The 24,163-nt window shown below is 53.5% G+C and overlaps 3 protein-coding genes and 1 non-coding gene across 4 annotated transcripts; 2 read left to right on the plus strand and 2 right to left on the minus strand.

Moving 5' to 3' along the window:
- The first annotated feature begins 2,989 nt into the window (after nucleotides 1-2,989).
- LOC112881015 lies at nucleotides 2,990-3,394 on the plus strand. Its single transcript, XM_025945728.1, has one exon. The coding sequence runs from the start codon at nucleotides 2,990-2,992 to the stop codon at nucleotides 3,392-3,394; it is 405 nt and encodes a 134-aa protein (XP_025801513.1).
- Nucleotides 3,395-13,289: 9,895 nt separating this feature from the next.
- Nucleotides 13,290-15,003, plus strand: LOC112883449 (probable protein phosphatase 2C 68). Its single transcript, XM_025948749.1, has one exon. It carries the CDS (start codon nucleotides 13,401-13,403, stop codon nucleotides 14,457-14,459), a length of 1,059 nt encoding a protein of 352 aa, XP_025804534.1. The 5' UTR covers nucleotides 13,290-13,400; the 3' UTR covers nucleotides 14,460-15,003.
- Nucleotides 15,004-15,928: 925 nt separating this feature from the next.
- On the minus strand, nucleotides 15,929-16,002 carry TRNAV-CAC. Its single transcript has one exon. It is a non-coding gene; the product is annotated as a tRNA-Val (tRNA).
- A 3,418-nt stretch (nucleotides 16,003-19,420) lies between these two features.
- On the minus strand, nucleotides 19,421-22,644 carry LOC112881016 (receptor-like protein kinase HSL1). The gene is made up of 2 exons (XM_025945729.1): nucleotides 20,133-22,644; nucleotides 19,421-19,922 (listed from the first exon to the last, which is right to left on the minus strand). Exons 1-2 carry the CDS (start codon nucleotides 22,642-22,644, stop codon nucleotides 19,576-19,578), a joined length of 2,859 nt encoding a protein of 952 aa, XP_025801514.1. The 3' UTR covers nucleotides 19,421-19,575.
- Nucleotides 22,645-24,163: the final 1,519 nt, after the last annotated feature.

Consider the following 24,163-nt stretch of genomic DNA (forward strand, 5'->3'; position numbering starts at 1 on the left):
AAAAGGTAAATGACCACAAGGTGGTCAAAGGTAAGGAATGTGTCATGTTCACAAAAGAAGCAAATATTGAGGACTTGATGAACATTGCTCATGGTGTGACAACCACAATTCCCTCCCAAGTCAAGAAAAGTGTTGAGGCTCCCATCAAGGACAAGGTTGCCAAGCATGAGCCATCACCAAGATACACTACCGACTACATGGTGATAATGGACTACAATGGTAAAACAGTGGTCAAGTATTTTGGAGCTTACACTAAGAAGGCCATTCTTAGAAGTGTGTGGGATCCAAAAGTTTATCCATCTAACCCACAAGGACCCAAATATTTTTGGGTACCTAAATTCCAAGCTTAACTTGTTTTGTAGGCCTACTCCTCCAGTGGCACTGCATGGTTGCTTGATAGTGGATGCTCAAATCATAAGACCGGGGATAGGAACTTGTTCACATATCTAGAGCTTCATGATGTACCTAAAGAAACAATTATCTTTGGAGACAATAGAAAAGGGGATGTGATTGGTTTGGGTAAAATTGCTATCTCTCATGACACTTCAATTACAAATCTTTATTTGGTTGAATCTTTGGGATACAATTTGTTGTTAGTCTCACAACTTTGTGAGAAAGGCTTCAATTTTCTCTTTACTAATGCGGGTGTGACCGTCTTTAAAAGGAAGGATTCCTCTATTTCTTTTACGGGTTGTTTGAAGGGCAAACTCTACCTTGTTGATTTCTCAAAAGAGAAGGTTGAGCCCGAAACTTGTTTAGTGTCGGGGGCAAATATCACGGATCCCCCAAAGAACATTTCTTAGCAAGCTGATCGCGGATTAGCTCCCTCAAAGTACGCGGCTTGGGCCAGCTTGGCCGTCAAGTGGCCGCAGAACATCCCACCGAGAGAAGGGGCACCGACAGCCGAACACGAAGTCGCCTCGCTCGACCCCATGGGTAAGGGATCGGGCACGTCCGCCTCGCCCGACCCCAACGATCAGGGGTCGGGCACGTCCGCCTCGCCCAACCCCAAGGCTGAGGGGTTTGGCACATCCACCCCAAAGGCATGGGGCCCCTAGGGACCTCAAGAAGTGATGGGCCAAACTGGAGGACGAACCTCTAGAGTAAGGGTAGGTAAGGATGTGCAGTGACATGACCTCCAGAAAGGACAAGCTACTACGACAAGCCCCGGCCGTCCACCGCGCCAGGGGTCAAGCCATAAAATGCGTCGGGGGGCTCCCATCGCCTGTCTCGGCAGGGCGCACGTCACTCGTCCTGCGGCCTAGCAGACCCGCGCCGCCCGTTCCATTAGAGCGCACGCCGCATGTCACACCAATGCACGGCATAGGAGCGCCTCCGTCATCATCTACAGGGCTAGCAGGGACCATGCGAAGAAGAGGAGAGGCGGTAGGATCCCAGGGATCTCTCTCTCTCTCTCTCTCTATCCACTCCCTTCCCTTTGAATTATAAAAGGGGAAGGGAGACCCCCCGCCAAGGGGACCGAACGTTCAGATTTACATCCTCACACGCACACTCCATCAGAGACTTGGGAACCCCTTCCCTCTTCGCCCGTTTGTAACCCCTACTACAAACCTAGTGCAAGAGCACAAGTGGCTTGAACTGGACGTAGGGACATTCTCCTCGAACCAGTATCAACCCACATGTATTTCTTGCTCACCATCCGGGCCAGACGCGTAATCACATAATTTACTAGTGGGTGGTTTGAAACATCAATAGTTGGCGCGCCAGGTAGGGGATTTTGCACGTCTCGTCGACCTCTCCAGGCTGCGGATGGCCAACCACATTAGAGGATGGGCCCCGGGCGCGCTCATGTGCTTCGGGAGCTTAGACTTCATCATCAACACATGAGGGGGACCGGAGCAAATTTGTGTTCCTGTCCAGCCCGCACCACCAACCTTGACCCCGTTGTTGCCAACCTTGACCCCGTTGTCGAGGCGTTCGACGGAATGCAGTTGTGCGCCCTGGAGGATCGCGTCCTCGGGGTTAGTGGGCCCCTCAATTTCGACTATGCGAGTTTGGGGCATCAGCTCCATGTCTTCTTGGGTCCCCGACCGACCCAGGAGGACTTGCACCATGTTCTCTTCTCGCACGCCAACGTCACCACGCAGCTCTCCGGGGGAGAACCACTATCCCCGGAGATCCCGGCCAGCGGCATCCTGATGAGGTTTCCTTTTGGCCTGCGCAACGTGTGGAGGACGCACATCACCTCACCACGGTGCCTTTTGGTTCATACCCCACAGATGGCGAGTTCGTGGGGATGAAGGACTACGTCTCGGAATCCTTCCATGATCTCCTTGCGGGGTAATCGGAGGTGATCTCTAACTCTAGCTCCAGTGGAGGAAGCCACCACCCCTCGCAGGAATGCTTCATGGCGGGTGTCCCCGAAGGGCGTGTCGAAGATGCCCACATCGGGGAAACTCATTGGAAAGCTGTCGACGAGGAGTGGACTGAAACACAAATGCCCCCAGCAACCGTCGATGAGGAGTACTGGATGATGTACTTCGACGGATCGCTGATGAAGCAAGGAGCCGACCTGGGCCTAGTCTTCATCTCCCCTTTTGGCGTGCGCATGAGGTACGTAATCCGCATCCATTTCCCCACTTCAAATAACGTGGCTGAGTATGAAGCACTCATCAATGGCCTACGCATCGCCATCGAGCTGGGCATTCAACGACTCGATGTTTGGGGTGACTCTGGGCTTGTCGTCGACCAGGTCATGAAAGCGTCGAGCTGCCCCAACCCCAAGATGGCCTCGTACTGCTAGGAGGTCAAACAATTGGATGGTCTCGAGCTCAACCACTTCCCGCGATGACTCAACAAGGCAGCTGACACACTAGAAAAAATGGCGTCAAACTGCCAGCCCATCCCGCCTCGCATCGTCGCCTGCAACTAGTACAAACCTGCTATGTGGAGTTGGACCGGGCCGAGGGCAAGCTGCCTGCCTTGGGCTCGGGTGCTGGTCACGCCTACCCTGCCCGACCCCGAGGTCATGGAGCTTGACGAGGAACCAACGGCGGAGCCCGACACTCCGGTCAACCAGAGACTGCATTACCTCGATTATCTCCTCCGCAAGGTGCACCCTACCAACCAAACAGAGGCTCGACAGCTCGCATGCCGCGCTAAGTCCTTTGTCATCGTCGAAGGGGAGCTTTACAAGAGAAGCCACACTAGGATCCTGCAGTGCTGCATTTCGATCAAGCAAGGTAACCAGCTACTGAAAGACATCCATAGTGGGGTCTGCGGGCACCACGCCGCGCCGAGAACCCTGGATGGGAACACTTTCCGCCAGGGATTTTACTGGCCGACGGCGGTCGTCGACGCCGAACGGATCATGCGCACCTGCGAAGGGGAATACTATGCTCGGCGGACCCACCTGCCGGCTCAAGTGTTCTAGGCAATCCCCATCACATGGCCATTCGCGGTCTAGGGGCTCGATCTGGTCGGGCACCTTAGGAAGGTGCCCTAGGGTTACATGTACTTGCTTGTCGCTGTTGACAAGTTCACAAAGTGGATCAAGGCCAGGCCGATTGCGACAATCAAGTCTGAGCAGGCCGTGGAATTTTTGCTCGACATCATCCATCGCTTTGCAGCACCAAAATCCATCATCATGGACAATGGTACACAGTTTATGAGAAAAAATTCCTCAAGTTCTGCGATGACTACCATATCCGAGTCGATTGGGCCACCGTGGTGCACCCCCGCATGAAAGGGCAGGTCGAACGCGGGAACGGCATGGTCTTATAGGGGTTCAAGCCTAGAACCTTCAATCGATTGAAGAAGTTCACTGGGCGGTGGCTTGCTGAGCTCCCCGCGGTTCTCTTGAGCCTCAGGACGTCCCCCAGTCGAGCGACCGGTTTCACCCCTTTCTTCATGGTCAACGGTTCCGAGGCAGTGCTCCCGACCGACCTAGACTATGAAGCGCCTAGGGTCAGGGCGTACAACGAGCAAGGAGCAGAGGCGCCCCAAGAAGTTGCGATGGACTAGCTCGACGAGGAGCATGAAATCGCACTACTTCGATCGGCCAAGTACCAGCAGGCGCTGCGATGAAACCACGGCCGCCGAGTGTGGGATCAGGCGTTCAACATCGGCGACTTGGTGCTATGGCTCGTCTAGAGCAACATGGACCGTCACAAGCTCTCCCCGCCCTGGGAGGGGCCCTTCATCATCGCTGAGGTGCTCCGGCCAGGCACCTACAAGCTATAGACCCTCGAGGGCGAAGTATATTCACCAACGCTTGGAACATGAACAACAACGTTGCTTTTACCCTTAGTATTTTCCAAGCTATGTAAATTTTCATGTTGAATGGTCGAGCTGTGCTGCGAAGAATTTTTCTTTCACTCTGCTGCTTTTTAGTGACGCTCGACCCCAACCACAGCAGAGGGTCGGGCCTCACTCGGGGGCTATCAGGGCCATACCCACTTAAAATCCCTTATGCCCAACCCGTTCCTACAATTGAGGCAAAAAAGAAAATGCAAGTTATGAAGCACCACGCTCTGAGTAAAGTTGGTCGGACTGCTAGAAACCCATGCCCCAGCGGCTACGGTGGTTTTGCTCACCAACATGATCAGAGTCCTCTCACTCGCACCTCTTTTCCCACTTCCCCAATATTAGGAATAGTCGGACGTCTTTAAATTTCCTCGCCGAAGGCCCTCCCGGCAAAAATTCAAAAGTTTAAAAGTTTACATAACTTCAGGCGTCAAGGCCCAGTTCACCGCTAAAATTAAAAACTAACTACTTAAGAACGATCTCCTCCTCCATGTTTGTAGCCAAGACCGGCGTGAGAGGGGCCACCTCTTCTTCGATCTGGTCCAACTCGGCGTCATCGTATCCAGGCATGAAGCCTTGGCTCATCGCCTGCAGGTCGATGTTCTCGTAATGGGAACGCGTGATCGCAAATGACCACTGCACGCCGAGGTGCAGCGCCCGCTTCGCCATCCCATGCACCCAGTCCATGACATTGACAACCTGGACCACAGGAGAGCTCATTCCCGGCTCCGAGGTCATCTCGAAATCGTTCAAAACCAGCCCAACGGCGGTCCGCAAGGTGTCGTGCTTGCCAGATTCCTTGCGGAGCATGGCGTTCGCCTCGCCGAGCTCCCTCTCCAAGCGTCGGCACACACCACCTCCTCTCCAAGGTTCCCATCAAGCACTATCCATACACATGCCAATGATGTCAAAAAGCTTGCCGAGAAACATTGAAGGAATGGTTATGGCGAGCGAGCTCTTACCATTCACTTGGTCTTGAACCTTAACTGCCTCGGCATTAAGGCGAGCAATCTCTGCACGCCCGGTAGCAACCTCCATGACGAGATCGCCAGCCATCGCCTCAACTTGAAGCTTTCGCTTTGCTTCTTCGGCGCACTCTTGCTGAAGGAGCGCCACTTGCTGCTGGGCACCTGCTAGGAAGAAAAATTAAAACACACCGCGACCGAGAAACTGACAATCCGAGGGGAACAGGAGAAGGATCTTACTCACAAGATTTCCCTGAGCGGCCCGCTCCTGCTCCTCCCGCTCCTCGGACAGGCGCACGACGGTGTTGTGCTCTCGGTCGGCCGCCTTGAGCTTGCCGCGGAGCTCATCCATGGCACCAACCAACTTGTTCCCGCACCCCGCGCAATTGCTCGAACGCCTCGGCATCTACAAGCACCTTGGCTCGGGCATCGGCCGCATCCTGGTCGGCCATAGTGAGTTGCTCTGCCAGCTCCGTGCACCATCGCGCCTATTCGACACGTCGATCCCAGCTGCAATTCATGAGGAATTGCGAAGAAGAAATATGTCAGATGTGCCCAAAAAGGGCGCGAGGGTCAAGGGTGCCGACGTGTCATACCTGGCAGCTCGGGACAACAACATCACGCAACATGTTGGGTATGGCGGACAGGGCTCCTGAGATGCTCCGCCACTCCGCATCCTCCACCTCATCACCCAGAGTGAGGATCACCGCAGCCGGGTCTCGCGACTCCTGGGTGCCTCCCCGCGTGGGCAGATCAACGCCCGTTTGGGCCAAGGACGGCGAGGCCCTCCCACCATGGCTGGGGTTGGCCACTCCCGTCAACGCCAAGGGAGCAGGCACCATCTGCGACACCAACTTTGCGGAGACGGTCCCGGCCGCCTCGCCACCAACGACCGAGGCCTCCTCTTGGGCGACCGCCATGACCTCACACGGTGGCGGCTCCTCCCGCGCTATCTCCTTAATTGTTCGCCCCACGGAAGACACATCAGCCCGACGGGGCAACGGCGCCATCTGCACCTCAACCTTAGGGAGTGAGTCAGGCACGCCCTCCCCTGACCCCTCCTCGATGAGCATTGTTGACGGCAGCACTTCATCCACGGGTGCGTCTTCTTGTGATGGACCCTCATCCACCATCTACGGTGCCGGGTTCATAAGCGCTGCGTCTTCCTCGGTGCCCTCCATGCTTGGCCCCGATGGAACGCCGACCGCACTCAGAGCCGACCGCCGGAGTGCGAGGACCTTCCACGATGCCACCACCAGGGTACCCGCTCGACCTCCGGCACTGTAGCAAACTCCCGAGGGCGGTTAGTACACCATTGGCGGAGAATCACCAGCCATGAAGGAGCAAGGTGATCATCGACTCACCGGGACACCACCATACGAGGGTGTTTCAGGGTCGGGCCTCCCGACCCTAACTCTGCCTCATCAGCATGCTGTTGTTTGGGATCCCCCACCTGCGCGAGAGCTTTTGACGGGGTGATGCGATCCATCTCCACCATCGTGCGCGCATCCTCCACCTGCCGCGTGGGGCAGGCATAGGGCTGGAGGGCACCTGCGCTGATGGGGTGTCGCGCTCCATCTCCATCACCTCCATGCGCGCAGCAACCCTGCTCCGTCAGGGCAGGCATCAGGCTGGAGGGCCCTGACGCTGACAGCTAGAGGGATGGCCCCACATTGTCGTCACGCGCCAGCCTTTTCCCAAGGAATGATGCCCCCGTCCTCCTCCTCCTCCTCTTCATCATCATCGTCGTCATCCTCCTCTGCCTCCTCGTCCGATCTCTACTGGCGCTTCCCTCGCTGCAGCTTTGCGCGCTCCCACGCTTCCTTCTTCACCTTCTCCGCATCCTTCTTCTTATTGCGTGCCTCGTCAGCTGCATGGTTCGCCACTCACGTGGTTTCATCCTCGGGCAGTGGCGCGCGGGAATCTCGGAAAGGGCTAAACTGACCCTACAAACGCCGACCCACGAAGTCAAGAGTAAGAATCAAGAAAAAGAGCAAAACACAATGAGGAGGTCGGGAAATACTCACCAGGTCGATGAACCCGTTGTCGGGACGCATCGCCGGGTGACCCTCGACCGGGAAGGTCGCGTCAGGCTCTTCCAGCGCCTCTTGGATGCACTGCTGGATCTCCGAATTTGGAAGCAAGCTGTGGGCAAGCACTGTGCCCTCCAACCGCACTCCAGGCGCCATCTTGAACAGTGGAAGCGCACGAGCCTCGAGTGGTACACCCCGATGCCGCTGGTGCTGCAAAGGCCATGGCCGTTCAGGTATGTGATGGTGCCCAAGAGCGGGGCGAGCCTCTTCTTCTCCTTGTCCACAAGCCCCCGCGACCACACCAGCGGAGCCACCGCAATGGTACGGCCAGTGAAGAGTGGGAGAGGGGCGGCGTTGTAGTTCTTGATGTAGAACCACCGCGAGTGCCACCCTTTGTTCGACTTCGTGGTGGCAATGGCCATGTACTCCTGCGCCCGAGGCCCGCGGAGATGAATTCCGACACATCCTATCGAGGGCGTTAATCCATCCCTTTTCTTGACCAGGGAGACGGCGAAGAAGTACCTCCAGAGCTAGAAGTGAGGTTCGATCCCTAGGAATCCCTCATACAGCGAAATGAAGGCTGCAATCTACTAGATCCCGTTCGGGTTGAGGTGCTGCAGCTCTAAATGATAGTGATGAAGGAGCCCCCAGAAGAAGGGATGTGGGGGCGTCCCAAACCTGCGCTCGTGGAAGTGCGTGAAGGAGACAACATAGCCATCGCGCGGCGCCGGCAACTCCTTGTGGCCAGGTACGAGCCACTCCTCCGCAGCGGACCGCGGGCAGAGAAGCCCACGCTTGATGAGACCCTCCAGGCGTGACCGGCTCACGTCCGAGCAGTACCACAACACCATTGTTGGGCGGTGAAACAGGGTGGGGAGCTCTCGTAGGGAAAAGGGCGCAGAGGAGGGAGGCGGCTTGGGAAGATGGCGGCGAGGCGACGAAGAGGGTAGGACGATGAAAGAGTGTGGAGGTGGCGGAGGGGCTGAGAGCCCTAATTATAAGCGAGGGAAGTGGAAGGCGAACCGGCGCCTCGACCCCCACGACCACCATAATGACCGCTTTCGTCGTGTCCTGGCCCCCCCCTAGCAAGGAGGGATACGGGCTGAAAATGCCCTCGACGGCCCATTAAAGTCCGAGGGTTCAAAGGTTAGCCCGCGAGCGGGTTCACAACCACCCCCGGGCACCACCAGAGTGAGGTGCGAGGACGGATGGGCCTGCTAGCAGCCAGCACGTGGGTGCGCAAGCGCCACGGGCATCCTGACCCGTGTCCAAGTCTTGACTAGGACAAGATCCGTGGTTTTTCTCCGAAGAAAGGCAGCGAGCCGTCAGGACCGATTGAATGGAACTAATAACTATATGGATTGGCCGTCGAGAGTTTGGAGTCAGTCACTAGCTGACCCAAGCTGGATCCCCTCAAATGAGAGCCAGGGCCCCACTCGGATTGACCGTTACCAGCTCACCGAGCACTGCGTTTCGACCTACGAGGAAAAACGTGGCACGGCTCAGGCTTTCCGTCCTAACGACAAGGACGCTTGAAGGGAGACGATCATAAGAAGAGACGGCCGCCCAACCGGTCTCCCACTAACACGTGGGGGCTCGGGGGTCGGACTCGTAAGGAGACCGAACGCATGGTCGCATCCAAAGTAATGGCGAGAGTTGAAAGGAAAATCCTGTTCTACCCTTCGGGCCCCTCCCAAGTAGGAAAAACCCCAAGACGGCATCCGACCCTTCATGGGCTCGGGGGCTCCACCGGTGTGCGAAACCAGACATAGAAACATCCTTCTTTTATTCCAAATTTAGGGGGAACGATTACATGGTGCACTCCGGGTGCTTTATAACGAAAACCATGAAACCTAGATTTACCAAAACGACCCACACTTTGGACGGAGAAGGTAGCCGGCCATGGGCCGTGCACGAATACAAACGACTTAAGCGCTACGTTGCAGTCCGTCCACTAACAGCAACCAACAGGGGGCCGGGATCCAGCTCGAACAAGCCGAACCTTAGCTTTACGAGGCCTGGCTCTACAATACATTCTTGAAGGACTTGCCGCTTGGACTTGGCGCCGCAACCAGGAGCCCAGCACCGCTATTTATAGCCACGCCCGGGCAAGGCCACGACGCAGGGCCGAACGGGCAAGAGACCAAGCAGCCAGCATTGAAAGGGTCCACCTACCCCGGTCCTCTTGAGTGACTGCAGCCCCGACGGGACAACACGAGATAAGACGGGGCAAAAGAACACAAGCCAGGACGGGAGCAAGCGATAGGTGTCGCACGAGCCCGAGGCGAGCGAGGACGGACGCAGCAGGAGAGCACACGCCATGCCACTAGGTGATCACCAAAGCTGTCACCAGCCATAGTCGGCGGGCGTAAGAGACGAGACCCGATGAAAAGGCGCTTTAACCAAGGCATCATCACGGGGCACCTCCTGGATATGCTAGCTGACCCTCCGTACGAATCTCCAATTCGCCTAAAGGCTCGGGGGCTACACCCACTGGGTGCGCTCGCGTACCCAGTGAGATAGGAGGAGGGAGAAGCTCTATGCAGTCGCATCAAGTGAGATAGGAGGAGGGAGGAGCTCTATGCAGTTGCATCAACCAGGACATGAAGATGAGCACGCCAGCAGGACCCTCTGCACGAATCTCTAATTCTCTCAGAGGCTCGGGGGCTACACCCACTGGGTGCGCTCGCGTACCCAGTGAGATAGGAGGAGGGAGAAGCTCTACGCAGTCGCATCAAGTGAGATAGGAGGAGGGAGGAGCTCTATGCAGTTGCATCAACCAGGACATGAAGATGAGCACGCCAGCAGGACCCTCTGCACGAATCTCTAATTCTCTCAGAGGCTCGGGGGCTACACCCAGTGGGTGTGTTCGCGCGCACCCACGTGAGCCTGACAAAGACAAGCCGCCTCCGAGTCATATCAACCCAAACACCAAGCTGGGAACGTGTTTGGACTAGCATGGAACTCGCTGCCTGGGTAAAGCGAAACCTCCGAGCCGCGCAGGGGCTCGGGGGCTACTGTCCGGGGCAAATATTATGAATCTCCCAGAGAATGTTTCTTAGGAAGCTGATCACATATTAGCTCCCTGAAAGTACGCGGCTTTGGCCAGTTGGGCCGTCACGATAGGTGCTTAGGTCTAACTTTTATAACATGACGGATACATATGTATCATTGTATAATTTAGTTGTATAGTACCTGATACGTGAAGAGTTACATATTTTAATGATCCTACCCTAACGTGACATGCTCAGGAAAGTGTACGTGGTAGATGGTAGCTGCATCTAAGTTGGCTTGTACATACGTAACGTATTTTAATGACATGATATAAGTGTGATTTTGTTTATGCAAGTGATATTAATATTAGTATTGTGTAACGTATGCGGTCGTTCAGATATATTTAATCTCTTACCTCTTGGAAGATAATATCGAAGTACTGTAAAGTTGGATTGCAATCAAGAAATTATTGCCAGTAATAACAAAGCCAGAACACTTTACTAGTAACTGATTTAACCCCACCTTAACATCTGGAGAGTTGAAACATCAAAAAAGTGTCACAGACGAACGAACCTCACCTCTTAATCCGGAGAGTTGGAAAGGCTTACTCTTTATGTCCAAAAACAAGTCACTTTAAGAATTCTATAACAGATTAATAAGAAGGAAACATGATCTTAGTTGTCCCTTTTATAAGCTATAGTTAACACTAATTGATTGTAGCATACACATGTACATACTAAATGGGGTAAAATGATTTATTTTAGGATAAGTTTTGAATCTTATAATTACTTACTTTTAAGACAGAGAGAGTATCTAGGAATGGAAACAAATATATCAAAAAAATCTATAAGAAAAACATATTTTGCACCTGCTCATATTAGGTCTTATCTCCACGTATTCCATATTGTGGAAGCAGGTAACGTGTAGTTGTGGAATTTTAGTGTTGGAATGTAAAAGTTGGAACAAAACTTCAGTGATACTATTTAGGTGTATTAAATAAAATCTGTTTATAAAACTTTTAGCATAGATAGGTGCTAATTCGCGAGATGAATTTAATGAGCCTAATTAATATATAATTTTCTATAATGATACTACACGTACTACAGTAACCATCCGCTAATCATAGATTAATATACCTTATTAGATTCGTCTCGCTAATTAGACCAGAGTTGTATAACTAGTTTTTTAATTAGACTTTATAGCCCACGGGTTCTCAATTAGTTTTGTAATTAGATTTTATTTAATACTTATAAGTGATAAGATTGTCTTTAATGAGCCCTCTGAGCGCGTTTGGATTCTAGATGCTAAAATTTAGTCACGTCATATTGTATATTTCGATGCTAATTAGTTGGACTAAATAAGAGCTAACTATAAAACTAATTGCAGAATTTTGGACTAATTCGCTAGACGAATCTATTAAAATGAATTAATCTATAATTAGTACATGTTTACTCTGAAGAAGCAGCCATGTCAAGCAAACGGTGGAGCGCCAAAATCCCACTGGTTCCCTTCCGGCTTGACCTCGAAGTTCCTTAGTAGTTCGTTTGGTTTACAAAGGCTAAATTTTAGCCCCATAAAAATCTTGCCACTTAGAGCACTAAATAAAATTTGTCTAAATTTTTTTATAGATGGATGCTAATTCGTATGAACGAATTTAATAAATCTAATTAATCTATAATTTGCAACAGTAATGTTATAGTAATCATCCGCTAATTATGAATTAATATACCTTCATCTCGCGAATTAGCCCACAAAATTCTACAATTAATCTTATAATTAGATTTTATTTAATAATTTTAAATGATAAAAAGGTTATACCGCTGGACTACAATTTAGCGGCAGGAACCAACCACCCTCCGAACCAACACATCAGCGCATCCATCACATTCACGTCCACGTCGCGCGGCGGCCTTTTCCCACGCTGCTCCCGACACCTGTCGCCCCCTCGGCCACCCCGGCGCCCCACGCCTCCGCCCATCTCCCCCCGCGCGGCTGGCCCCACACGCACGAGTCCCGGCGCGGCACCAATTTTCAAAGCTGCCTGGCCTTGCGTGGCAGCAGGCCCGCGTTCCCGTCCCCGTCCATCCCTCGCCCACTCGCCCCGCCCAGCGCCGAGCCGCACCGCCCGCCGAGCCCACGCCGCCGCTGACCGCCTGACCCCGCGCGCGCGAGAGAGCGAGATCCCACGGCACCCACCCACCACGCCCCCCGCTCACCTCGTTCACCCCGAAACCGACACACCCCGAACCCGACGCCACCGTTTTTCACTGCGCGCGATCGCGACGCCCACTGCCGGCGACTTCCCCGTGCCATGCTACTCCGAACGTGTCGAGCGCCGGCGCCCACACGGAACCTGAACGGGACAGCACGTCCGCCGCGGGGGTGCGTTCCGCCGCGGTGGCGCCGCGCGTACCAAGCCTGACCGCCCCGGGCAAAAGCGGCCGGGCGAACGTGTCATGTCCTCCCCTTCTGGGCCGGGTCGCGCCGGGCGCCGAGTCAAACGGGACACGAGTCCTCGCGCCACCAGCGGGCATGGCGGCCAATCCCCGCCCGGCACGCACCCACCCACCCACCCACTGTGGCCCCCGCGGTGGCCGCCTTTCGAATCAAACCAGGCGGCATTTTGCCGGGTGGGGGTGTTCAACCAAAAGACGACGACGACCCCACCCGCTGACGGACGCGTGTCGCGCCGCTCCGGCGGCCGGATCGCCACCCGGATGCGGTGCGCCGGTCGTCGCGTCCAGCAGCGCCTCGCGTGGCCCAACCGCCGCTCGCCACCAGCGCCGGGCGGTTGCGTCGGGTTCGGTCTGCTGGTGCGCGATTAGATTGGACTAGACTCTGCAGAATAACGAAGATTAGACACGATAATAATGCGGGGCGCGCGTGCTGGTGCTTAGGACCGGCCGGCCAGCCGGCGTCACGTGTCGCGGGCCGGCTGAACAGCGTCGGCGACGTGTCGGGCGCGGCGAGCCCCGTGCGGGGGCTCGTGGACGGCCCGGATGTGGCGGAGGGACTTTAAAAAGGGCGCCCCGCACGGGGGTCCCTCTCTCTCAACTCTTCCCAGCGTTGCTGTGGTCTCCCTGGAAGCTTTGCTGGTCGGTGGGGGTAGTCGGGGAAGCTCTGAGGTGGGGGGTGCTGGTTGATGTCGATGGCGCAGGTGTGCTGTGACTCCGCGAGCGCGGCGGTGGTTGGGCCGGAGGCGGAGGCCAGGGCGAGGGCGCGCGCCGAGAGGCGGCGCCGGGCAGGGGAGGCCGGGAGGTGGAAGCACGCGCCGGCGGCGGCGGCGGCCGGGACGGCCGAGGCGGCCACGAGGAAGCGGCGCGTCGAGGCCGGAGAGCTGCTCGTGGCGCGGAAGCACGGGGCGGCGTCGGTGGCCGGGCGCATGAGGGAGATGGAGGACGCCGTGTCCGTGCGCGAGGCCTTCGCCGCCGGTGCCGCCGGGAGGTGCGACTTCTACGGGGTGTTCGACGGCCACGGCTGCTCGCACGTCGCCGAGGCGTGCCGGGACCGGATGCACGAGCTGCTCGCCGAGGAGCTGGCCGGCGGGGAGCAGCGGGAGCCCGCGGCCTGGACCGCCGCGATGGAGCGGTGCTTCGCGCGGATGGACGCCGAGGTCGCCTCCGCCGGCGGGCGCGCCGCCACCGCGGCCAGTGCCAGCTGCCGGTGCGACGCGCGCAAGTGCGACCACGTGGGCTCCACCGCCGTGGTGGCCGTGGTGGAGGAGCGCCGGGTGGTGGTGGCCCACTGCGGCGACTCCCGCGCGGTGCTCTGCCGCGGGGGCGACGGCGCGACGCCGGTGGCGCTGTCCTCGGACCACAAGCCCGACCGGCCCGACGAGCAGGAGCGGATCGAGGCCGCGGGCGGGCGGGTCATCTTCTGGGAGGGCGCGCGCGTGCTGGGCGTCCTGGCCATGTCCCGCGCCATCGGGGACGGGTACCTGAAGCCGTATGTGTGCTCGGTGCCCGAGGTGACGGTGGCCGAGCTCGCCGACGGCGACGAGTGCCTGATCCTGGCCAGCGACGGGCTGTGGGACGTGGTCAGCAACGAGGCCGCCTGCGAGGTGGCGCGCGCCTGCCTCCGCAGGGGCAGGGAGAAGTGGTGCGCCGAGGCCGCCGCGCTGCTCACCAAGCTGGCGCTCGCGAGGCGCAGCGCCGACAACGTCTCCGTCGTCGTCGTCGATCTCCGGCGGAAGAACCGCTAGCTCACTAGTACAGTGGGATGATGCACAAAAAGGATCTGGGGTGGTAGTAGCAGCAGCTAGCTAGGTAGTAGTAATTCTACTGATTGTTTTTTCTTCTTCTTTTTTTCCGTTGGAGATCAAGTATTTTCTCCCTGAATCAAAAAGTTCAGAGGAGCGCATGCATAGATGAATGAATTATTATGGTGTAACCGGAATTCGATCCGGATACCATGTGGGATGAAAATGAAGTTTTCAAAATCATCGGAAAAGCAGAGATGGCCTGACGAGAATTCGATGGATGTGATGTGATCCCATCTGAAACGAAGAGACAAGAACGACGGGGAAGATCATCTGAATAAACAACAAAGAGGGGGAGCACATCATAAACAAATTGAAGACTTCGAATCATCCCTGGATCTCTGAGTGACGGGAGACGGATTGTGCAACCATTATTTGCGTCGATTATTTAGTCGGTTCAGATTGTCAAGAAAATATTGTTGTAATCTCCAGAAAATTTGGCTTCCTTGCCCGATTGAACAGGATTTTGCAGGTCGGGTGGAGCACACTGATGAATTGAAAATTATGCGCTGAAAAAGGTGATCTCAATTAGCAAAGAACCGATCTGTACGCCTCTCGGGCCCAACTGAATGAAAACTATTGCACAGGAGGAAAAACCAGTCCACCTGCACGTCACTCGAGAGATCTTTCTTTCTCGGAAAAAAAAAAGTTGCTCCCAAACTCGTCATGCGTCAACGTTTGCGAGCGCGAACGCCCGTGAGAAACTTCCGCCCGGAATCCCGCCGGATCGGCAGCAGATCTCTCGCTGGCGCTCCCCGGCGGCGAGGCGAGACGGGCCAGCGCACGGCTCGGAGGGAGGGAAGCGCTTTCAAAATCGTGCGCTCCGACCACCGGGCACGGGCAGGTCAGGCGGAGGATCTTTTGCGTTCTCGGGGAAGGAACCGCCTGGTCCGGTGGGTGGTTGGGCTGGGCACGGCGGGGGCCTGATGCTCGTTCCGTTCCAGGTGTCCGTCCCAGCTGGTAGGACAGCTGACCGCTGCCGCGCTCCAGCTGTGGTGGGATTCGGCGAGGCGACACGTGGGGCGGAGGTGCCGGCCGGGCCCGCGCGCGCGAGCTGGCGCACGCTAGGCGACACGCATCTGCTGCGCCTGCGCGCGCCCGGAAGGTTGGGGTCGACCGGTGGAGGGCTCGAGGCCTGCGAGGTGGCGCGAGCGAGCTTTTCTAGTAGTAGGATCGACGAGCGGCTGCTGGGCTGATGGATCGGCGGGCGGGCGGGCCACTGGGAATCTGAAGCCTTCTCTCTCGCCATGAAGCACAGCTCTACCAGTAGTTTCCCAAAAAAAAAAGGATGTATATCCCGGGCAACACAGCAGACATAATTTTGTGAAACTCAAATCACGTGGAACACAGATAATAGGGCAGGCATTTCCTTTTGTGCCTGAAAAAAAAGCGCAAACAAAAATTAACAAGCATGTCTGAGCCCAGGTTCGAACTGGGGACCTTTAGTGTGTGAGACTAACGTGATAACCAACTACACCACCCAGACAAGATGCTCAGCCTTCTCCTGTTTCTCTACATATTAGTTCATTAAAACTGTAGCTCCACTTCCACTTGCCTTGGCACAAGGACCTTAGTCGAGGTAAAACCCTATTTACATTCCCCATATTCTTTTCTGGGCAAAAGCTGCTCGTTCACTCTTTTTTATTTTGCCTGTTGCGCCTGCACATGTTGAGAATATGGTAATTTGGACCTGCCGCTGTTAATGCATATGGACCGGGCCAGAAAGAAGCCCAGAAGCCTGTGTTTTCTTTCAGGTTAGTCAGAGGGCCATTTGGGCTGATGTCAGTTATATAAGCACTGCCTCACAGAAATTGACCCGGCCCAGTATTCCCACAAAATACAGATAAGTTGGATCCACGTCCACGGCCCGGTAATGCCCTGCTGCTGGGCCTGGGGACAGGCTGGCTTTCAAGCCTGTACGTGTATCATTGGCAGCAGTGAAGTGAAGGACATTTTCTGACGTGTGCCCCCTACCGATGAGCAGAATTCCTATTTCCTAGTGCAGAGTAGTAGTTCCACAGTTCCCTAGCTAGTTGGATTGTTGAAACGAACAGCAAAGAGCAAGCACTCCTGCATCATCATTCATCAGGACGGAGCCTGGCTGCTGCCGTTCTGAATTTTTGGTTCATGCCGCCCGCTAGGGCTTGCTCTGCTCGACAAACAGTACATTTCCAATGCCACCGATTATCAGCAGCGAAACATCTCTACAGTCAAGCTCAGTCACGTCAGCAGCTGGATCTCACTGGAAATATAATGCACGTGGCAGTAGTTCCGAGTAGTACATGTGTGCTAGATTCTGAGATTTGCAGCATGAAGATAATAAAGAAATGAAGGCTTGCATCATGGCTACCTTGACATTGTTCAGACACTGGCATGGCTTTGGATGTTCACATCTCTTTGGAGGGGCCATACCAAAAGAGCAAAACACATTGGCATGCCTTTGTATGTGATGTACATAAGAAAAAAAAAACCATGGCACAGTGTAGCGTGTGTGCCAGGGCAATAGATGTGATGGTAAGACGATATTAGTAACAATCATGTACAGACTGAAGAATACAAAATGCATCAGGCATGTATCACGTGCAAAACACAACTCGCGTTACCAACATTCAGATGGTAATGGGTAAGAGTTGACGATGTTTTTGTCCAATTTTTGGATTTCCTCTCAATTTCAAATTCGAGGATTATGGCACCATATTTTGTATGCCAACATTGTTGCTTCGGATTTTCTACTACACCACCATGTTTTGTGTTTCTCTGCTAGGTTGACAAGTTTAAATTGTCAGTGTCGCATGGAATGAAGATAAACAAACAAAAGCAAGCATGATGACTACCTTGACAATTTTCAGACACATGCATGATTATGTGTGTTCACACATCTGGAGTGGGCCATGTCAAAAGGCTACCAAAAGGAAATGGCACTTGTAGCAAGTGCGCCAACTACGTACTGCTTTTCTTCTCACTTGCATTTACCCTTATAGTTAATATCTCACACCATAAGTTACCTTTCTTTTGTTGCTTTTCTATTGTTTGCACTGTGTTGGTTTTGGCCATCATAGTTGGCAATCACAGGATTCCGCCGGCACTTGCGTCTCATTGGCTGCTCAAGGACTGAGGAGTCCAAGATTGCAGCTCCTAGAACCCTAGTGGGGTAGAGGTGCCTTTCGTCAAGAGGAGATTCATGGAGCCCACCACAAGCATGCGATTCTCCAGTTTCAATCATGGAGGGGTTCCATGAGTGTCATCTCAATGGGCTCCATGCAGATCATGCACTTACATTCTAATGTTCATTGCAGAATACAGTTCTAATGCACTTACTCTTGCCTGAAATTTACACTGACGAACATCAGTTGTATGAAACAGGCATAGTTGAATTGATTTTGACTTTTTCATGAAGATCTGACCCTGCATTTAGCAGTTCAGCACAATTTTTTTCTATCCATCTGTATACTCTTCCATTTGTATACATTATGAAAATGGGTGTATATTATCATTAAAGTGTGAGCTTGCATTCGATTGTTTCCTCCTTTAGGTTAGATACTTGTGCATGGTACATAGTGTTACCGAAAGGGTGATGTAACAACACAAAGGAAGGAAAATTAAAAAGACGTCGAATGTGCAACCACACACACACACAAAAAAAAAAACACTAAGAAGGTAGCATAGAAGCAGCTAAAAGCTAAAGTGCATGCACTGAGCACGCAATCATCCTGCCAATTCATGCAATGAGAAGCCGCAAAGGTCAATTCATTTGTCTAGGGCTTTAGCCTCTAGGCACACTTGTCCTAGTGTCCTACCAAAGATTGATGGACAGTTGGGCTCCTCATGTCTTCAGAACTACAGACCTGTATTTCAATCAAGTTCTTTAAGACTTGTAATTCAATCAAGTTCTTTAAGACCTGTAATTCATTCAAGTTCTTTACCACTGATAAAAATGTGATGTTCCTGCAACTTTCTGTTGTCGCATGATAAATGAGCCACGTGTTTCCAGACGTAAGAGAATAGGAGTTGGATTTTGTAAATTCATATACATATTGGTAACATGGTGAAAAATAAATTGTAATGCATAACTGAAGCTTCTGCGAATTACTCTGCCTGTCTGCCAATCAGACGTGCAGGTTCTAGTTCTGTGATTCCACAGTATAACATTCTTTCAAAAAAAATTCCACAGTATAATAGTCACAGTGGCACGGTCCAATGATTTCGAGCGGCAAAAGCAGATGGAAAATCCGCAACATCTGGATCCACGTAGGGCATGGCAAAATAGTAGGTATAGCGCAGCTTCTGTTCCTCCTGTTTTTACTGCAGCCGCCATGAAACCTGACTGTGATTCTGTGCAGTGTCTGCTTGGCTGCTTGACTGGACAAATTGGGCACACAAAAGGAGCAGACAAAAGAAGCAATGGGACCAACAGGGCTACTCAAATCCGATCACCGTCACAGACGTTCTTTAAAATAATGCTGCATGTTTTAAGAAAAAAAGCGCTTGTCATCGAACTCAATCATTGGTTAATACTTGAAATACTGTAGCATGTTTAGATAGGAGTTAAACGGTGAAACTTGCCTACACTTTTCCTAAGTTCCACGGGAATTGAACTACTTTGTTCAAAACTCCAGTGAAATTGTTGAGCACCAAACATGCTAACTATTGGTTTGGATAAAGGTAATCGTGTTTTCTATTGTCAGGTTGCGATCCATGGAAGTTTAAGTTCATTAAACACTGTAGCATTTCCACAAGATGTTCCAAAGTATCTTACCAGCATCCGGTGGAAAGGTTTGGAAACTAAGCACAAGAAGATTGAAGTATACCACCACGATAGCACTACCTAGCCATGAACACCAAATCTTTGCCACAGGACAGATTGATAGCAACCAGCACTTTTCATTCAAAGCAAAAGGCTAGTACAGTTACAAGCTTTGGCAATGTTTCAGAACTATCTAGCTGCTCTCAGGAATGCACTTCGCAGGATCAGATGTAATGCCAATTGGTTTGTAGTACGTTATCCGAGGAGAGCAAACACATCTTTTATTCGTTATTCTTCAGATGGGTTTGCCTCAGGTCAGACGGCCAGAGGTGCCACCTTCAGCTTCGGCTTGTTCGCTTCCTTAACCTCCAGCAGCATCTTCACCACAGCCCTCATTGGTGGGCGGCTGACTGGAAGGTTTGAGACACACATCAGGGCGATCTTCAGAACCTTGCACATCTCATCCTTGAACTGCTCAGCGAGAGTCTGCTCGAGCACAGACTCCAGCCCGTTCTGCTCAACAGTGGCAGACACCCACGTTACAAGGTCCATCTCGCCAATCTCCGGTGCCATCGGCTTCATACCAGTGACAAGCTCCAACATCACCACACCAAAGCTATATATGTCGCTCTTTTCAGTCACATGGAGAGTGTAAGCATACTCTGCAACGCACAACAGATAATTCAGGTTAAGAACTAATATGCAATAAATGTCAGCTCTAAGCTGTAGCTTCAGTTTGCTAGAAGATGTTTCAAAAACTATATAGAGCAAGTGATGAAAAAGATACTCTGGAGAAGTACAAAATAAAAATGGTGAAGCATAGCAGCTACTTATGTAACAAGCAGAACTACTATTAGGCATCAGAAACTCACCAGGTGCGATGTACCCACAAGATCCTGCGATTATCGACATGGTGGCTGGGCCATCCCCAATAGTCTTTGCAACACCAAAATCTGCAACCTTGGCACCATACTCCGCATCAAGCAGGATGTTGTTTGACTTCACGTCCCGATGGACGATTGGGGGCTTACAGTCGTGGTGCAAGTAGGAGAGTCCTTCAGCAGCGTTGACAGCAATCTTATACCTCATCGGCCAATCAAAGATGCTGCGTTTTGCACTATGAAGCATATCCCCCAAGCTACCATTTGGCATATACTCATAGACAAGTAACCTGCAGACTGTGTTTGTAATGCTGCAGGCAAGCTTTACAATGTTCTTGTGCCTCACTTTGCTTAGTGTGGCAACCTCAGCCTCAAATGTGTCTATCCTTTTGCTTGCCACACCGATAGGCCAGAGTTTCTTGACAGCCATGGCCTCACCCTGAGGCCCGACAACGGCCTTGTACACCTTGCCTGCACCACCCTGGCCAATCACATTGCTCTCGTCGAGACTATTCACAATCTCCCTCTCACTGAAATCCACCCTGTGGTAGGATGTGAGCACCCAGCTGGACTTTCCATCATCCAGTTCAGCTGCACTTATCTTGTACAACCTGCACTTGTAATGGAACCAAAAAAGACCGAGGAGTAGGATGATCCCAGCAGCTACGAAGATGTAGACAACCAGCTTGATAATGGTATGTCGTTTGGCATCAGAATTGCCATTGCCCTGACAGAACCCATGGCACAGGCCAGGGTTGCCCAAGAAGCTTTCTTGGTACTGTATTCCATTGAAGAGAACAGGTAAAGCCCCTGAGAGCTTGTTATAGGATATGTTGAAATGGGTCAGCCTGAGATCCTGCAACTGCGCAGGCACCTGACCTGAAAGCTCATTGTTCGACAAATCAAGGGTATTCATCCCAATAATCTCCCCAAGCTCCGGAGGGACGTTCCCACTAAGGTGGTTATCTGAAAGGTACAGCTGTGACAATTTCTTCAACCTACCAAAATCCCTTGGGATCTCTCCAGAGAAAGAATTGTGGCTCAGATCAAGATTGTCAAGTATGGAAAGGTTGGCGAGCGATGGTGGCAGAGGCCCAGAGAAGAAATTGTTTGAAGCCTTGAACTCTTGCAGATTGGCCAATGTTCCCAGCTTGGCATGCAGAGCACCAGTGAACCGGTTGTCCTGTAGGAGCAGCTTGGATAGGTTCTGGGCACCAGCAATGGCAGGGTCAACCACCCCCGATAGCTCATTGCCACGAAGCTCCAGCAGGTAGACACCCGGCAATCCCCAGAATTCCGGCGGCACCGGACCAGACAGCCTGTTGTTCGACAGCCGCACTCTGGTCAGTGTCCGGCATTGCCCCAATTCCACCGGAATGGCACCTTCAAACTCATTGTCCAACAGCATGAGCTGCTTTAGCTTCCCGGAAGCACAAAGCATCGTCGGAATTGGACCTGACAGCCGGTTGTCCGACGCGTCCAGGAATTGGAGGGGGCAATTCTTTCCAAACTCCGGCGGCAACGGCCCAGAGAGCTGATTGCCGAAAATCCGGAGGTCGGACAGACTGTGCGCCTCCCCCAGCGTCGCCGGCAAGCGACCGGACAGATTGTTCTGGTACATGTGCACGCTCGCCAGCATCGGCGCCGCGAACATGTCCTCCGGTACCTCCCCAGTGAGCCCATTCATGGAGATGTCCAGTGAACGGAGCCTCTTGAGGCCTCCAAACCCCACTGGAATTCTCCCGGAGAGCTGGTTCGCGAAGAGCTCGATCTGCTCCAGAGAACTCAAATTCCCAATGCTTCCCGGTATCTCGCCGTGGATGCTGTTCCTTGAGATGTCCAGATTGACGAGATTCTTTAGCTTTCCAATGGAAGAAGGGATGATACCGTTGAGGGAGCAGTTGGCGACGAACAGCACGCGAAGGTCGGCGAGGTCACCGAGCTTTTCTGGCAATGGCGACGGCGAGAACAGGTTGTAGGCGAGGCTGAACTCCTGGAGGGCGGTGAGGTTGGCCAGGAACGCCGGGAACTCGCCGGAGAGAAAGTTCTGGACCAGGTTTAGCACGAGGAGCGACCGGAACCCGGCGCCCCACTCCGGCGGGACCTCGCCGGAGAAGTTGTTCCCGGCGAGGTTGAGGTGCGCGAGCGCCGGGATCGCGGCGAGGCAGGTCGGCAGCGGGCCCACAAACTCGTTTGCGGAGAGGTCGAGGTGCTCGAGGGACCGCAAGGAGCAGAGCGCGGCCGGGAAGCCGCCGCCGAGGGAGAGTTTGGAGAGGTCGAGCCCGGCGACGGCCGCGGTGGAGTTGTTGGCGCAGGACACGCGCGCCCAGCAGCACGGCGAGCCGCGGCCGGAGCCGCCGCTCCAGCCGGCTAGCGCGCCGGAGGGGTCGCGGAGCGCGGACCTTGCGGCGAGGAGGTATCTGGCGTCGGAGGAGGCGGCCGCAATGGCCTGGAGCAGGAGCAGCAGGAACGCGAGGAGGAGGCGCTTGCGGATGGCAGCCATGGCATGGCGCGCGCCGGTGGACTGGTGGGGAGAGTGGGGAGTGTGGGGGTGGGGGGTGAGGTTTTAAGGAGGGAGTTGCCTTGCGGTCGCAGGATTGGAAGGCTCCCTGGTTTTGTCTCTTTGGGAGAAGTGCACATTGAAAGTGAGAGAGGTTTTTCGCAACGGGACCCAAAGGGTGTGCACCCAAATGGTTACTATACACAAACACGTCACCAACCGCGTCCATTGAGGTAATTTAGCTGAGTTGGCTTGCGCGGAGTGGCTCGATGCATCGCTGATGGAAAATGGCGTGGTGCGCCAAGGAACAACGAGAGATACATTTCTCGAGTTAATTGGCACGGTACAGCTGTCGCCACGTAATTAATGGAGTTCCACACAAGTTGGGTCAATGTTAACCTTTTGTTGGCATCGAAAATGTAGCCGGTCAATTTATGTAGTAGCGACAAACGACATTAGACATATGCCTGTATTGATAGTAGGATAGCTGCGTGATTCAAATAACCGATGATTTGGTTGTTCAGTGTACGAAAAGTCAAGTCCCTCATATTTTTTAGTAGCATAAAAATATGAAACATCTAATTGTATTAATATTTTTTGTTTCAATAAGTTGATGCACTGTGAATTTACCTCAATGAAGAGGAAATATATAACTAGATTAAGTTTCTTATGACTTGCGTGGAAGCGTTGGCTAGAATATTTTGAGCGGCATATTGATTTCTTGTAAAATATTCAGGAAAAATGAAGGTTATATTTCAAATTTCATTTGAAGACATATTATTAGCCTTGTTTTCTCTCTCTTAATCGACGTTCTTATAAGGATGGTTAATTAAAATCCTTCAAAGCCATTTACGGCGCTGCTCAAAGTTCAGTAGCATGAATTCACTAAAAGGAAGTACAAGTCCAACAATTTCTAGTATGCGTCAACTGATTTAATAGCATAATTTTACTCGATTACAAACCGCTAGTCCAAACCCGTGCCGGTTTCCGCCGAGGAACGTACGTGCTTCGGGGGGTGCGCGGCTCCGGTGTGGCCCTAGCAGGTCGCGGGGGAGCCCGGTTGGTTCCCCGCCAGTGATCGGCCGGTTCTGAGAAATGCGAGAAGCATGGCTCAGCGAAGCCCGCGCGCGCCTCCTCTGCAGCGCTCGCCCGCCGCGCGGTCACTCCGCGCCGTACGCCCCCGGCCGTGGACGGGCGCTCCGTTCCGTGTCACGGGTCGAGTCCAGGAGCGTGGCAGGGTCGCGGTGCCTGGCGCCTAGCCTAGTCCCTAGGCCTCTCTATCTCTCGGCTTCAGCAGTGGTGGCAGCCGCAGCGAGCGAGCGAATCCCAGCCCGGGGCAGGGCCCCCAGCGTGGCGCGGGCAGTGCACGAGAACCGAAACGGCCTCGCGCCAGCCAAGAAGTAGGAGGCGTGTGTCCAGGTGTAGAACGCGATGGTCTCGTGGCATTGGCATGGTCCCGAGGAGGGCCTGGCCACGGCCAGGCCAGCGGAGAGAAACTTTTTATGGGTTCGCGCTGGCGCCT

This window comes from Panicum hallii, chromosome 2, assembly GCF_002211085.1.
Source record: "Panicum hallii strain FIL2 chromosome 2, PHallii_v3.1, whole genome shotgun sequence".
Lineage (NCBI taxonomy): Eukaryota > Viridiplantae > Streptophyta > Magnoliopsida > Poales > Poaceae > Panicum > Panicum hallii.